The sequence below is a fragment of the Cryptomeria japonica genome, chromosome 11 (assembly GCF_030272615.1).
Source record: "Cryptomeria japonica chromosome 11, Sugi_1.0, whole genome shotgun sequence".
Lineage (NCBI taxonomy): Eukaryota > Viridiplantae > Streptophyta > Pinopsida > Cupressales > Cupressaceae > Cryptomeria > Cryptomeria japonica.
In genome coordinates, this window is record NC_081415.1 from 708,524,231 (window position 1) to 708,541,459 (window position 17,229).

The 17,229-nt window shown below is 37.6% G+C and overlaps 1 protein-coding gene across 1 annotated transcript; it reads right to left on the reverse strand.

Moving 5' to 3' along the window:
• Positions 1-12,769: 12,769 nt before the first annotated feature.
• LOC131061344 (pentatricopeptide repeat-containing protein At2g27610) lies at positions 12,770-16,909 on the reverse strand. The gene has a single exon (XM_057994989.2). It carries the CDS (start codon positions 16,506-16,508, stop codon positions 13,710-13,712), a length of 2,799 nt encoding a protein of 932 aa, XP_057850972.2. The 5' UTR covers positions 16,509-16,909; the 3' UTR covers positions 12,770-13,709.
• Between the last annotated feature and the right edge of the window lie 320 nt (positions 16,910-17,229).

Sequence of the window (17,229 nt, forward strand, 5' to 3'; positions counted from 1 at the left end):
ATGAAGGTGAAGATGGTGAGCAAGAATGCTACCCAGGAAATCCTTCCAGGTAGTTCTATGTAATATGTTTATGGATGTTTGTCTTTGTTGGGGAGATGATTCCCATTTCTGTTTATCGGACTATGTCGTTTTATTTCAGGCTCTGTATCGATTATATGTTTTTGCATTATTTGATACAGTAGAAATTTTGGGTTGGTCTAAAAATTTGTACTTGTGTGGGTGGTTTTGTCTAAGATAGTGGTATGGAGGGGTGGTGGTTTGGTGGTTTTGGACAAAAGTTGTTTCTTTTTTGAAGATGTAATTTCCTTTCTATATTAATAAAATCCAATATTATCGATAAAAATAAATAGTTATTTTATTTAATTATATTTTTAACATAAATGCAAATCAATTCGATGTCATATCGTTCAATAGGGAAATAAATTAAGCAACATGGTTCAAAATAGAAACTTAAAAAAAACATTCCAAAAATCAATAGAAATATGTCAATTAACTTAAAAATTTAATTTAAAAATAAATCAACAATTACTAATTATAATTTTATCAATTGTTTTTTTGCAAATTATTTCATATTTTAAAATTAAACTAAAACCTAATTTTTAAATGATTAGTAAATTAAATAAATCAATTATTTATTATTAAATATAAAATTAAAAAATAATCATCACACAAAAATCATTTCATTTTCTAAAATTATACTAAATTTTAATTTCCAAAAATCAAAAAATATTTTACATAAGGGAGATTTTGATTTTAAAGTCTTGATTTTTATTATCTCATTGTTAAATAGTTAATTAAATTATCATAACAGATATAAAAGCAACCTTTATATTCTATATTTGTGTTGTATTGATAAAGTGATTAATCATATAAAAAATAATTAATCAAACCATCACAAATTTCTCAAAACAAAAATATTAAAACCACAAAATGCATAAGAACCAAGAAAGGATGATCTCTGGAAAATAAATTTTAAAAGAAAAGTATTATTTTTTTCAAACATAAGAACATAGAAATAGTTTCATAAATATAATCAAAATTTGATGATTTTTTTCCCTCATGTTTATAGAGTACACGTGTAAGTAGATTAATCTTGGAAAATCTTTTCACACTCAGCTAAAATTAAAAAATATATGAAAAAAACTCTTAAATTATTCATCCTCATCACTTTACAATGTTTCAACACCATGTTAATCGAAATGCATTTGAGAGATTTATTTTTCCATACATTGAAATCTTAAAAATAAAATGCCAATATGCCAAGTGCAATCAAAACTTAAAAATTAAATGTCCAATATGCCAAGTGCAATCAAAACTTAAAAAATAAATGTCCAATATGCCAAGCAAAACTTAAAAATTAAATGTCCAATATGCCAAGTGCAATCAAAATTTAAAATTTGGGAAATATAAGTAATATTATATATTTTTCCATACATTGAAGTCTTGAAAATGAAATGCCCAATATGCCAAGTGCGATCAAAACTTAATTTTTTTTTTCTATTAAAGATAATGAAGATACATCACAAATATAGTCTGTTCAAAACTCAAACAGTGGCAAAATCAAGGTGTTACATAGATCTGTTTATAAGCAGCGAGTGAATAATATAGATATAAGATAGGTTTGATACAACAAAAAGCGGTACTATGTCTTGAAGAGCACTACAGTACTATGTCTTCCTCAGCCCACATGGTCCTTCCTAGCTACCCATCCATCTAGATCAGCTTCTTGGGCACTTGGTCAACAAGGGGGATGACTTCAGGAATCTCTGAAGAGGAACTCGGTAAAATAGTGGCCAGTGGAAGAGCTGCTATGGGATTGGACTGTGCCTTTCTATCCTTTTCCAGCTCCACCATGAAGTTGTTGAGAGCAGTCTCAAACTGGGACCGAGCTTCTCACGTTCTTTTCCATGTAAATCCATGTGATATCTCCCATGTGAACATTGATGCATGCCCATCACTATGAAGCCTTTCAAACTTCTTCTTAGAAATCCTCATCACAACTATTACTTGCATGGAAACATTCAGGGTTATGAGTCTCTTGAGAGACTTAGTAAGCAATATTTCAATGCCATTAAATACATCATTATTTCTAATTCTCCAAATCAACCACATAATCTCTGAGGAAAGTACAGACCAAAAGAGACTGACATATTTTGGTATAACTGACACATAACTAGTACACACTCCCAACTAAAGACATTACCATTGATATGAACACCAAAAAGTTTCCACACCTCGTTTGCAAAAAAACAATCAAAGAAAATATGCATCAGTTTCATGAACCCTGCAACATTTACACAAGATGGGAGATCCATCATAGCATGGAATAGGGAGTCTATGCATTAGAAGGAACCACATAAAGCACTTGATTTTGGGCTCAACAAGACTATTCCAAAGCAAACTTAAAAGTTTGTTCCAAGTGGACTCACTGTGGGAAATATTCCAACGAATGTTCAAGTGGTCAAAGATTTCATTATTGTCCACCAGATGTGAATATATGTCTTTTGCTTTAATTTTGGTAATATGTACCCCATTGGGCCATTTATATTGAATACATCTCAATTCATTGCATTCCTGTTCTCTGGGGAGGTTGAGGGCAGAGTATACATGGGTAAGTATAGTGTATGTCCTCCATTGAGACCGAGGAGTCTTGAATTTCTCACAAATCATAGACTAAGAGATCAGACACCCATCCCTAGTAATATCACTTAAGCATTTGGTATCTCTTGTTGCCCATTGTTTGAAGAGCATCCCTGGATAAGATCCAAGGGTTTTCCCTTATGGAGAAGGTTCCACCAAATTGAACGTTCCCCATAGATCTTACCATCCTTGCTTATAATGTTATTATCAGAGATTAAGTGTCTAACCTCTTCCTATGCCTTCCATGGGGTTTTGAAGATCGTTGATCCCTTGGGTTTGACAACAAAACTCCCAGCTACGAGATCTTTGATGGGCAAATGTCTCCAAGCTGAGCCCTGTTTAGGTACTGATTGAGAAATGTTATGTTTGATGAGGACTTTCCAAGGCTCCTCCCCTTCTAGAGCCCTAAAGATCCATTTGGCTACCAAAGACAACCCTTGCACTCTGAGGTCTTTAAGACCCAGACCTCCTTTGGACTTACTCATTATGCACTATTTCCATTTAACCACATGCATCTTCTTATTCCCTTTGCCATCAGACCATAAGAAATTCTTGACTTATTTCTGAATGTGATTCCATTGATAGTTGCTAAATAACCAGGCCAAGGCATAATAAATATTTATGATGATAAAATCTCCTGACATGTTGTTATTCTGCCTGCCAATGAAAGGTAGTGCTTATCCCATTTTTTGATCTTCTTGTCAATTTTTTCTTTAATCCATTGCCACATCTCCTTGGGATTAGGACAGATAGAGAAGGGAACCCCCAAGTACTTGGTCTGGAACTCAGAGCCTCCCCATATTAGAGGGTATTTACTAAACCAAGGAGGAGGGCTGCTATCCCAACCAAGCATGATAGATTTGGACAGAGAGATCTTGCTCCCAAAGGCAACGCAAAAGATATCCAATTTGTTCATTAGGGCTGATAGGTTGTTTTCCTCCATTTTCAATATGATAGTAGTATCATCAATGAATTGAATATTAGAGAGTTCCTCCTAATTAGGCAAGAGTACCCCTAGAGCCCTACTAGAAAGAGAGTCATCCCTCAGTAGATAGTGAAGAGCATCTACAACTATAACAAATAAGGCAGGGGACAAAGGGCACCCCTGTCTGATGGATCTGGAGAGAGAAATCTTGTCCGATTTGATAAGATTAACTTCAATATAGGCATTGGCATTGGTCAACAGGGTCTCTATCATTATGCAGAAGCCCCCGGGAAACCCTAGCACTTCTAGCATCATAAAAACAAAGCTCCACTCTATCCTATCATAAGCCTTTTCGAAGTCAAGGAGTAACATGGCATGTTGTTGGTTGGATTCTTTGGCCCAGAACATAGCTTCCCAACAGGTAAGAAGATTTTTTAGGATGTACCTCCCCTTGATGAAGCCTGTTTGAGTATGTGTTACAATTTTAGGCAGAATGTCCTCCAATCTTCTGGCCAGGAGTTTAGCTAGTATCGTATATGAGACATTGACGAGGGTGATTGGCCTCCAGTTTTTAACCAAGGATCTATCCCCCTCTTTGGGGAGGAGTTTGATGAGCTAGTTGTCAATGATATCCTCCCCTAAAGTTCTAGCATCAAAAGATTCTCTGTATACTTTCCATAGAACCTCACTAATCCATTCTTGGTTTTTCTTAAAAAATTCCATTGTAAGCCCATCCGGGCTTGGGGCCTTTTCATTATTAAGAGCAGCAATAACCTTCTTAACCTCCTACATTGATATTTCCTTACTGAGATTGTCTGCATCCTCTTTGCACACTTTATTTGGTACAATTGACTTGATTTTGTCTCTTAGTTGGGCCTTATTGGGTTCTCCATCCTCTGACTTGAATAAGGAAGAATAGAATTTCATAAAGATTTGAGGATACCTTCAGAGTCTTCAATGAATACACCTTCATCCCAGATGCCACCAATCCTCTCCTTATCATCCTTGTGCTTCAATATACTAAAGAAGAATGTGGTGCCCTTGTCACCATGATCTAACCAGTTTAATCTGGCCCTGGTTTTTAGACGTTGGATTTTGTGGTTTTGCACCCTCCTAAGAGCATCTTTAGCCTACCATAAGGCCTCTCGGGCACTGTCACTACCTGAGTTTCCTTGGATCTCAAGTTCAGCTGCAGCCAGCCTATCATGGAGAACAGATTCTAACCTCCTAGAATCCTTGGCTTTCTTTTTTCCTACTGTTTGGAGGAGTGTTCTCCAGCTTGCCACATTTTGATTCCATTTGGCCCTAGTCTCAAATGCTAAGGACTTATTGCAGTCATTGAAAAGTTTGATGATGAGGGCAGCTTGGTTGACTTCCTCATCTAACAACAATTTAGAATTCAAGCAAAAATTAGAGCTCCTAGGAGTGGAGTCAATAGAGGGGTTGCCTAGTGAAATAGTAGCTTGCACCGGGTGGTGATCAAAGAGAGTATTCAAAATTACCCTCAAACTACTCCCAACTTTGTTCCTCTTGAATTGTACTGCCTCTCTGTTAGCATAAAACTTGTCCAATATACTGTAAATCCTCTTGTGACCTTGCTGATAATTACACCAGGAGTACTAGATGTCCTTGTTCTCATCTTTCTTCCCAACAAGGGGGTCTAAAAGATTGAGTTTGTTCATCATCCTATACCAGTAGAACCTCTCATCCCCTTTCCATTCAAACCTTCCCCCTCCAAGCTTACCTGATTGTCTGTCAACCATATTGAAGTCACCACCAAGAACCCAGGGAATCTCTTCCAACTGCGAAATCCACTTCCAAAGCTCTATTCTCTTTCTATAGTCATTGGAGACATAAATGGAACCTATCCCGAATTCTATCTCTTTCACCTTAAGCGCCACCCAAACCATCCTATTACAAGGGTAGGAGTCCCATCTCAATATAGCCCCTCTCCATTTGTTGCTCACCGGTATGGTCACTCCCCCTCTACCCCTCAGGTGATTGGTAATGAAAGAAATGACATCTCTCCATATGCACTTAAGATTGATTTCGAGGGTGAACTGAACTGCCTTAATTTCCTACAACATTAGAATGTCAACATGCCTATACAACCTAAGGAATCTTTTAACCACATACTTTATGTTAGGGGACATTCCATGAAACACAGTTTAGCTCCATCCAATCTAAGAGAACATGTCCATTGGTGCCCTAAATGACTTGTAGCATTTAGGATATCACTTGTTTTTGCTAGATGGGCCAGATGTAGTCCCACCTGACCCCTTAGGTCTGCCTCTTGGTCTTGTAATCTCAAAAAATTTCTCAATGCCTAGGGAAGGCAGGGCTACCTTCTTTTTGTTAGCCTTTTTATTTTTGTGTGGTTTATATTTGGCTTGGTTTACTTCGTAATATTTCATGGCTTCCTCAAGAATGATCTTCTCCAAGGTTCCTGAGTTTGGGACAATGGCCCTAGTTAAACTCTTGTCTTCTACTCTCCCAAGGCTTTCAGACTCAGAGATCCCCATCTTATCACATTTTGAGAGTGTACCTACCCCTCCCAAGTCTGCCTCAACACTATGGCTAACCCCTACCTCATCCCTAACTAGTTCCTGGGAAGGGGTGTTGAGAGGTGGAGAGGAGGGGACATCATTCACATATGGATTCAGGCCTGAGGATGGCAAAGAAGGCAATGGGGCCCTCTCAAAGGTAGCATACCCCGAAACCCCCTTCTCAACATCCTTTGTCTGCACCTTATTAGGGCTAGGAGAAGCATTAGTCAGAGTGCCATACATCGACTTGGCAGGAATAACTACAACTTCATAATCATTGATCTGTGCCTCGATTCTATTTCGAGTGTCCCTAAGAATCCTGAGTTTTTCTAGGACAATCTGTTGAGCATTCAAAGTTCTAAGCTTGGACTGAGGATCCTTCAGATCCTTCTCGTTGGTCTCTAAGCAAGGTAGGGGGGATTGGTCTCACGAGATGCAACTTTAACTGTGGCATGGAGGGAATCAAGTTTGGAGATAATGCTCTTCTGAGGGGAACCATCAAGAACCCCTTTCAAATTGTCACACTTCTTCTCTCCATTTTGGGAAGCAACTGTTGTCGGAGGTGGTATGTAGGGGGGAGTGAAATCTGGGGTATTAGAGGGCTGAGTAGAATTGTGGGAAGCATGGATCGAGTCTGGGTGAATAATAGTCTTGGGGTAAGATAGGGCCTTGGTAGAACCTTCATTATTAGTTTTAAGAGACCCGTTTTTTAGCAGATGGCAATTTCTATGAATATGCCTTTCCTTTTTACAGAGAAAACATGCATTGATTCCGCCCAGAAGTTCTATAGGGCACACAAATACCTCTTCTTCTATTTTGAATTTAATTTCATTCAGAATATCTATGCCTAGTTTAATGGAAATCAGGAGTCTGACATCCATATGCGGGAGCAAAGTGGATAAATTATCCATTCTAACACTGTTGCCAATTGATTCGAGGGCTTTGGGAAGTCATTTCCACATGATGGGGGGAACATTTTTGATCGAGACCCATCTAGGGCATGAAAGGGCAAGGATTTCCTCGTTAATAGATTTGGGTTCCCACCCAATAGCCCTGAAACACCCTTTGCCTATAGACCAAAATTCTTTCTTAATTACTTCCTTTTGGCTTTTAGAATCTCTGAAGAAAATAATGAAGAGACCCCTCTGTACCATGTGATAGAATTGAAACTGAAACCCTAATTTATTAACCTAAATAGACTGTAACCAATTATTCATGAAGCTTCTAGAGGAGAGTTTGGAAGGGTCGACAACAACCAAGAATATGGCAACATCCCTAAGCCTGTTACACTCCTTAGACAACACCACGTTCATTTTTGAATTAGGCATAATGATAAGGGAGGCATTGGAAGATGACTTACCTCCTCCAGTTCCTCCTAGGTCCTCTCCGTTTGTAGAAGGCAACACAGCTTCAAAACAGGCTCCTTCAGGGATGACTCTATCTCCCATGACCGCTTGCAGGAATGAACCACCTCTCTTCTTGTCCACCGCCGAAGAGGAATTGTGAGTGGCAAAAGAGTTCCTATCACCCATAAACGGAAAAGAGGCCATGTGCGAGAGAAGTCGCAATAACTGTGAATACATGACAACCTCTCAAGGCCGCCTCTACTTGGGCCAAGGCTCGTCGAAGTTCGACCTTCAAACATACTTTCTCAAGTTGCATACCGCTCTTCTTCGAAACTTAAAATTTAGAAAACATAAGGAATCATAAATAAAATTTCTATTGAATGGGTTTTAAAAATAAAATATACACATTTGTGCTTTAGAAAATTGATAGAAAGGCCAATAACTTCACCTCATGCATAACATGCAACCTCCACCATTAGTCACAAACAAAGCATGAGAATATATGGGTGTTTGCAAATTTCTATGCAAGTAATGAGAGCTAACAACTTCACGTCATGTATAACATGAAACCTCCACCATTAGTCACATACAATGCATGAGAATATATGGGTGTTTGCAAATTTCTAAGGAAGAAATGAGAGCACAAGAAGTGTCATATTCAAGATTTGCACATTTATAGTTATCTTCTCGCTTCCACGTTGAATGGAAAAAAGAACTTGTGATTTGAATGGCTACTAGCCACCAACCTAGTGAGGGCCTTCATAGAGTAGTTTTTGCCACTCAGGGGTACGAGCCTATAGGTTGAAACCTCTTTAGCGAATAGCCAAGGATTGAGGGGTATCCATTCCACCAAATTTTCCTGGGGCATGATCACGACCTCATCCCTTATGATGTTGGAGCCTTTGCATTCAACAAGACTTGATCCCTGGTGGGCTCATTTGGAGTCATTCAACTTCACTAGTAGACCAAATGTCCATTATGTGAGTATAATATGTCTTTTGACGTAATAACATTTTTTCATGTTTAATATGTATGATTAATAAGATTTGATAAAAAGTACTTTTAATATTTCATTGAAAATAAGAACTAATATTTATAGAGATGCAAAAACCTACTACACACTCTAATCCAAAAAGTGTGAGATTATAATGTGACAAAGGTCAAAAGTTAGATAAAAGTAAGGAAACTTTAGTAAATGATGATGGAATGGAGAATTTAAAGATAGATTAAGACAAAAAAAGGAACACAATGTAATTAACAAACAAATAGACATATTGTATCTTGTCACAAGAGATAGTTAGGAGCTAGAGGAGGAATCTTTTAAAGGTAGGATGATTTCTCAAGATCTTATGAATTGGGGGTGACTACAAATTATCGATATTAAATGTTAATGTATAAGTGGATTTCAAGACACTATGTATTGATATTCTAGACAACTTTTTGCGCTTGATTGTGAAAGAACCAAAAGAATTACTATAATCACCAAACTCATTGATATTTGGCCCTAAATTGGTAGAATTAAGGTTTGGATGGGGGAAAAATGGTGAAATTCCCTTGAATTTTTTAATTTTCTTTTGTGTGCTAGGGTCCCTCCAAATAGTTTTCTAGAGCGAGAATAGAAATACGATCTGAAAAGAAGGAGATTAGGGTCTCTGTACTAGCTCTTCTTCTTAGCCATGTACCTCTCTCTCCTCTATTCCACCCCATCTCACAATCTTTGTATAGTTTTTTGCTTTGTTGTGTGGTCTTTTGTCTATCCTAAGCACCACACTCTCTTCTTTCATTGCACCCTATTTATCTTATGTGCATTCTCCTCAATTCTACATGGTTGCTCTCTATGGTTGCTAAGTTTGGGGAGGCAACATGTCAAAATGTGGATGGAGACAATTAGAGAGAATTCAAAAACACCTAATCACAAGCAACCTCAAAGTTAAAACATCAGTACCTTATGAAATCCTTTTAGTGGAAGTAGGTACTTTTCTGTTGGAGGTGTCAACAATAACCTGATTAATAAGTTATCTAAAGAAGGTTGAAAACATGGATAATCTACGGTGGCCCAAAATTGTGATAGAAGGTGGTCTTAATCATAGGAAGAAAGCTTAAATGAAACAAAACAAAAAGTGGTTGAACAAGTGGAGCATCAATCTGCACGAATGTCCTAATACCAATGAGAAGATAAAAAAAGTTTTTCATAGAAAAATTCAAACTACCATGTGGACTAATAACATTGGGTTTAAAAAGGCTTATTACATCAAAGAGTTTAACCCAACTTGGGAACACGGTGAGAAAGCATATTTAGGGACAGTTATTAAAGGGAAGGCAAGGTTGTTAGTGGCACAATTGAGAACAGGTTCGCATCATCTCAAGTATGAAACAGGTAGGTGGAAAAGACCCAAAGAGGTATGAGAAGAGAGAACTTGCTTGGTGTGAATGATGGGTGCAATTGAGATGGAATGACACTTTCTCTTTAAGTGCACAACATATGATGATATCCGTGCTCAGTATGAGATCATATCGAAGATTGACAACATGCACCATTTATTTGACAAGGATAAGATCAACTAGACTGCTAGCTTTCTAGTCGAGATATATAGTAGTAGATCTAACATTAAAAGGAATATGAAGATGGTTTAGGCTATGATTTCATGGTCCCATAGACTGATCGGTCTCATGGACATCAGTAAAACCATTCATTCATTCACATACTTATTTTACTTTTTAGCAGGGGAACTTTTCTTCTTATCTTTACACATCCTTCTCTTCTCCTTCACATAGCCCCCACAAATCGACTCCCTGTCTCCTTTCAAGAATGGCCCTTCATTTTCCGTTTTAAATCAACATCGATAATCAAACTAGAGACAATTATTTTCGTAAGTTTTATCAAGGAAACCATCTTTGGACATTAAAGCTTTAGTAACTTCATATGTAAATTAAAGGCGATCTTCTAGTGTAGGCTCAAGGAGTAGCTCAACAATATTTGCAAACTGTGAACTCAATTCACAATAGGTTCAACTTGAAAATGAAAACCAAAAACTATTAACACCAAACATTTTTTGAATGATGCAGATTGCCCATTTGCCCATGATGCTATTGCATCACATTCACTAATTATCAATTCACATTTCCATCCATGTAATCCCTACCTTGAGATCCAGGACATATAATGTCCTAGGTTAATCCCATGGTGATTCTGCTCCCACATGACATAGAATTGACACCAAATTAATTTTGCCAAATTCAACTTACCAACTCCTAACCTTTATACTAGCCATTGGGAGCCAAATTGGTACACTTTTATCTCACTATTCATTTTGTCTCGGTATTTAAAGACATTTAATTGAACATGTAAACACATCTTGTATCATCAATCCTTGATCATCTACACTACTATGAGAATTCGTTCATAGGAACATTTGCATTTGAAGCATTAAAACCATAATCTGCATCAAAATCATCTAGGACATTGCATTCTTGAGTCAGTTGTCTTCAATCACTTGCCAAAGGTCATAAAACAAATAAAGTAGAGGCTTGACTGAAGAGAATTTACCCCTAACAATTCAACAATGTCACAAAGGTATTTTCCTCTACTACCAGTCGTTTCACATCCTCAAACATTAAAAATTGAGGTGACACATGTTTCAAAAGTCCACATTTTGCTAGTTTAAATGTGTTAGATCAAATCCTTGATTAATGTTAGATCTATGGCACTTGAGATTGAACCCATGATGTACGAGATCAATCTGCTAAACTTTAACAACTCAATTCATCTTACACCATTTTGCTTCTTGCTTCTGATGCCCATAAGAAGTTCTAATTCTAAATTTAATTTGAAAGTTATGAATGAAACAATGGGCTGCTATCCGTTCACTGCCAAAACCAGCTAAGTGTTTCCATTATGATTATTTCTAGATTTCAAGATTCTAGTTACATGATTTGTCACAGTTCTAAATTAGGTTGATTGATTGTCATATTCATTTATACCTAATTTTAGTTAAGGAATTCAGTTATTTTTTACTAATATATATTATTCAATATGTTTTTGTTTACCTTTACACACCAATGCATTTGATGCTGGACTGGAAGTGTCGGTGCATAGGTTTTAGCTTCATGTTGCTAATATAGAAGGCTAACAAAATGGAGCCACAGTCCATATTAGGTGTCAGTCAACATGATGCCTAGTTTATTCTAGGCCAGAGTAGTGCACTATGCATATATTATTGATCATAATTTTCTACAATATTATGCTTGTGAAAATTAATAGTTAAATTTTAACTCATGCAATGCTGCTCAAATTTTCTCAAATTTTCATCCAGATGATAGTGGAATTTCCTTTGAGTTAGATTGGGAATGTGCATTCAAGTGCGGAGGATGATTTACACTTCATGAACAATAATGAATAGAAGCAAATCACATCTTAGAGATAGAGTTGTCTTGTAAACCTCAAGGCAAGGAAAACCAGTTGGAAGTGGCAAATGCACATCTTCTAAGCTTTCCAAGTGTGGAAAACTCACAAATATGTTTCATATCTTCCTAGTGCTCTCTAGCTTCGGGTACTTTTCCACAAGAGTTGTGTACACTCCATTTTCATGCTGGACTCACTCTTGTGTATTGTGCTTTACATCTGAACGATTGGATTGTTCTTCCAAGCCTCCATGCTCCAATCTGACATCCTCGTATCCTTAAAACAGTTTGGAGGATCCTTCCCATACATTGGAAGGCTCTAAATTGGGAATTAGAAAACAAATTGTAGAACTGTTTGTTTCATCTTCTTATACATTGACTTCTGAGGAACTGCCCCTTTCATATACTAATATATTCACGCACATACACACATTTGTATATGTATATACAGCCAAATCACAGACTGAGACTGAGGTGCACTTGTGATGATAATGAACTCTATTTTGTAAGCATGCAAGCAGGACATAACTCCCATGCTGATTGGGTGTGTGTGTGTGAAAGAGGGAGACAGAGAGAGAGGTATATGCACAGCCAAACCAGAAACTGTGTACTTGGGAATTGTGATGATTAAACACTATATTGTGTACTAAATGAACTCTACTTTGTAAGCATGCAAGTTGGATGTAACTCCCATGTCGACAGTAGATATATATGTGTGTGTGAGAGAGAAAACAAATATGGTATATGTACAGCCAAACCAGAAACTGATGTTTACTTGTGATGAACAATCATTATATTTTGTACTTAATGAACTCTAAGTCTACTTTGTAAGCATGAAAGCTGGACATAACTCCCATGTTGACAGAATCAAAGCATTACAAAATAATTTTAGTATTCCATGATCCTCATAATCAAAGGCATTGCTTCAACAAATGTATTTCTTGTTTGTGTTAAGATACACTAAGATAGGATTGCACGTGTGATGGTAAGAATTTGTGGCTCTCAGAATGGAAACTTAATTTCTCATCTCTAACAGAACTACATGTTCCACACGATTTTATCAAAAAATAGGATTTTTTAAAACAAAAAAATTCATGCTATCTGATTTTTGTCCATCCACCCTTGACAGCAAAATTTGAGTGTGATGTAATAGGCCACCACATAATCGAGCACAAACTGATGATAAGCAGCAACATTATTACCAGTTCTGATTGCGATTTCTAAGTAAACCTGAAAATTGATCATTGTCTTATCATCCTTCCTGACAGTTATTCCACCATCTTAAATTGCTCAAAAATATAACAAAATAAGTATGCCAAGACTAAAGGCTCCGAATAGCTCAAATTTATACACAAAGATATAAATCTTTGGCTTCTTCTTCAACCCACCAATAACTGGTTTGTATGTTCCCCACCAGCCTATCCAGGATCACCAATGGTGGTGGACAATAACTCAAGTATTAATCTCAGGGGAACACCAAACACAGATTGTGTGCTAAGGCAAGTTACTAATCAAGGCAACCATGCGCTCACCAAGGTGCTTTAGGCACCTATTTAATAGTACTATGGCCTTTATCTCATGATTTCCAATTAAACTGTGGGGTTGTTGGGGTATGAGCTGAACCAAAAGTTAGTAACAGAATGTGTGGAGCTGATTCTTGTTGATGAGTTCAGACCATGCAATGGTATTCCTCAAATTTGTGCAACGGCTATGGCATTGAGGAAGAATGCAAATTGACAATGATGCAAATTCATTCTGAATTCTGCAAAGCAGAAATCCTGTATGTAGTCCCTGACAAACCAGATGAGACCATAATAAAAATAAGCTGTCTGTTAGTTGTTTAGAAAAGCATTACCAATAATTATTGCACGAACACACCCCATCCTTGAAATGATGGAAGCGATTTGCATCTCTCACAACAATTTCTCTCCCAGCTATCTTGGAAATGAACTTAGTTGCATCATGGCAGTCTCCGCACACACGAAGATTCTTGACAATTTGAATAGGTGATCCAGAGGGTGTGCTGATTAAGCCAAAAGCAATGGCTAGTTTTTCACTGTGGTGAAAAATAAATTGTTCCTTTTGCTCCTCTTCAATATCGTGCAGTACAAAATTTTTGTCAGGCACATAACCTGCCTCTTTCATTTGCCCAGCTAATTGCTTCAATTTAGAATAGATTTCTGTTGTTTGTGAGTGAGATCTGTCTTTTGCAACGAATGTATGTACCTTGTTATTAACTTCAATCCAGGTGTATCCTGTTACCTTCTTCACTCCCCTATCTTCCATCAGTTTTCTCACCTTTTCTCTATCATCCCACATGCCAGCTGCACTATAGATGTTTGATAGCAGCACATATGCTGCAGAATCATGCGGTTCTAATTCAAGAATGCATTCTGCTGCATGTCTTCCTAGCTCCATATTACCATAGACCCTACAGGCACCAAGCAATGTTCGCCATACCGTGGCATTAACTTTAACTGGCATTTTACTGATAAAATCTCGGGCTTCATCTAGGCGACCAGCACGGCAAATAAGATCTACGATGCAAGCATAATGATCTGCTGTTGGTGTTATCTGATGTTGTTCAAACATTGAATAAAAATACTTGTAGCCTTCATCCACAAAACCCACATGGCTGCATGCTGAGAGCACACCCACAAAGGTGATATGATCTGGCTTTATTCCCACATCTTGCATTTGCTCAAATATCCTAAGGGCTTCCGCACCCTGCCCATGTTGCGCATATCCTGTTACCATTGCATTCCAGCTTACAACATCTCGTTCATGCATCTTCTCAAATAACCTGTTTGCAGCTTCTATATTCCCACATTTTGAATACATTGTGACAAGGGAACTTGCCACACAGAGAAATGACTGATATCCAGTCTTAATGGTGCATGCATGAACCTGCTTGCCACTTTCTATAGCTGCTGCTTGTATGGCACATGCTCCAAGGGCGCTAGCAAAGGTGAATTCGTTTAGCATTAAGCTTGCTCGATGCATCTTACAAAAAAGATTTAAAGCTTCCTCGCCATACCCGTTCCAGGTGTATCCTGAAATCATTGCTGTCCATGAGACAAAGTCTGGCTCATGGAGTTTGTTGAATATTTTTGATGCACAGCTTATGTTTTCACTTTTGGCATACATGGTAACGAGAGCACTCCCCATGGAATCATATGCCTCAAAACCAGTTTTGATTGTGTATGCATGGATTTGTTTTCCTTGTTCCAAGGCTTTTAAGCTAGAACATGCACCTAGGATAGCGGTCAAAGTGAACTCGTTGAACCTTATATATTCACGTTGCATTTGGCAGAACAGATTCAGGGCTTCCTCACTCAATGCATTCTGTACATATCCTGAGATCATTGCAGTCCATGACACCACGTTTCGCTCTGAAATTTTAAGAAACAATTTTCTTGCATCGATCATGAGCCCACATTTGCTATACATATCAATAAGAGCCGTTCCCACGCAAAAATCTACCTCAAATCCAGTTTTGATAGCAAATGCATGAAATTGTGTACTGCATTCAAGTTCTCCTAGGCTGGCACACCCCTTGAGAGCACTGGATAGTGATGACTCATTAGCTTTCAAGCCTATCTTTTGCATTTCGCAGAAGATTCTCAGGGCCTCCATACCGTAGCCATTCTGAGCATATCCTGCATTCATAGCATTCCACGATACTATATTTCGTTCTAGCATTTTCTCAAACACTTTGTATGCATCAACCACATGCTTGCATTTGGCATACATGGTAAGAAGAGCATTCCCCACAAACAGAGCTGAATCCAAACCAATCTTAGCAACAAGAGCATGGATCTGCTCACCTTTTCTCAATGCCGCTTGACTTGTAACAGCAGCGAGAGCACTGCTGAAAGTGTACTCATTGGGTTCCACAACAACCCATCGCATTTGGCAGAAAAGTTCCAATGCCTCCTCTGCATTACCATTCTGTGCATAACCTGCAATCATTGAAGTCCATAAGATTACATCTCTTTCAGACATTTTATCAAACACTTGGCGTGCTTCCAATTTACATTGGGATTTAGTATACATATCAACAAGAGCACTACTCACAGCGATATCCAAACCATATCCATATTTAATAACAAGGGCATGGACCTTTTTCCCTTGTTTAAAATCCGCGATGCTTGTACATGCCTTGAGAACTCTTATAAAGATGTATCGATCAGGCAGCTCCCGTGCCTGCATCATTCTGTAAAACATTCTCAGAGCCTCCGCGCTGTACCCGTTTCGAGTATATCCCGCCAACATTGTATTCCATGTGACAGAGTTTCTCTGCGACATTTCGTCAAACACTTGGCGTGCATATTCTAAATCGCCGCGTTTGAGGTACATGCTAATTAAAATGTTTCCTAGGAATGTGTTCGCTTCATGACAAGTCTGAATCATACAGGCATGAATTCTTTTTCCCTCTGCGAAATCTCCGAGAAGAACACGCTCCTGCAGAATAACTGCATATGTTTTAGAATCGGTATTGTAGTTGCCTACTGTCACCATGTTTACTTCCTCCACATTTTCTGCGGTGGATCCAAAATTTAATTGCCCGTTTGCGCGTGGTCCAAACCAGAAATTTCTCCAAGCAAGTGCTCGTAGTGGAGAATGCTTGAGTAGTTTTGTAATATTCATTCGAAAATCTCACTGGGATGATTTTCAGCGATAATCTCACTGGGATGCATTTGGATGCTTCTATCGAAAGAGAAATGAATGCCTTCGAAATTCAGACTAATTCAACTGATTTTTTTTCGAAAGAAGATAAGACAGAGAAGTTTAAACTATAGTCAGCTGTCACTTTAAAACATGATCAAATCTGAAAACCTCTCGTGCGAACCTGCAAACTTTCTAACTCCTCATCGCTAGGCATTGCATGTGTAGATGTTACAGGATAAAGAAATTCGTAATTTTGTGAAAAATAATTTATACACCACTTTTGTTTACCAAAGATTTCTTTATAATTTGTTGGTAAAGCTTATGGCTGATGCGCTATGTTATTAGTTGCTGCGGATAGGCAGGAATGCTAATGCATTCATTTGGTGCATTTTATTTTCTAAGGAAGTCAATCATTTGAGAGTATTTTTAAAACTTTGTTCATATTTCTATAGTTCTAATTTTTGCCTATTTTTTTACAAGTCAAATAATACTATTTATTTGCTTTGTTATTGGTGAATTTTGCAAACTGTCATTGCCAAAAATCTATTTTCTTCAATTATTTAGTCAATATTTTTATGAACCATCCAAAGTGTCAATAAATTTGTGGTCTTGTTGATTATGATAGATGGCCTTTGAAATCCATAAAGATGTACCAAAATCTTATCGCATTCAATGAGATCCAAGAAAATCTAAATAAAAA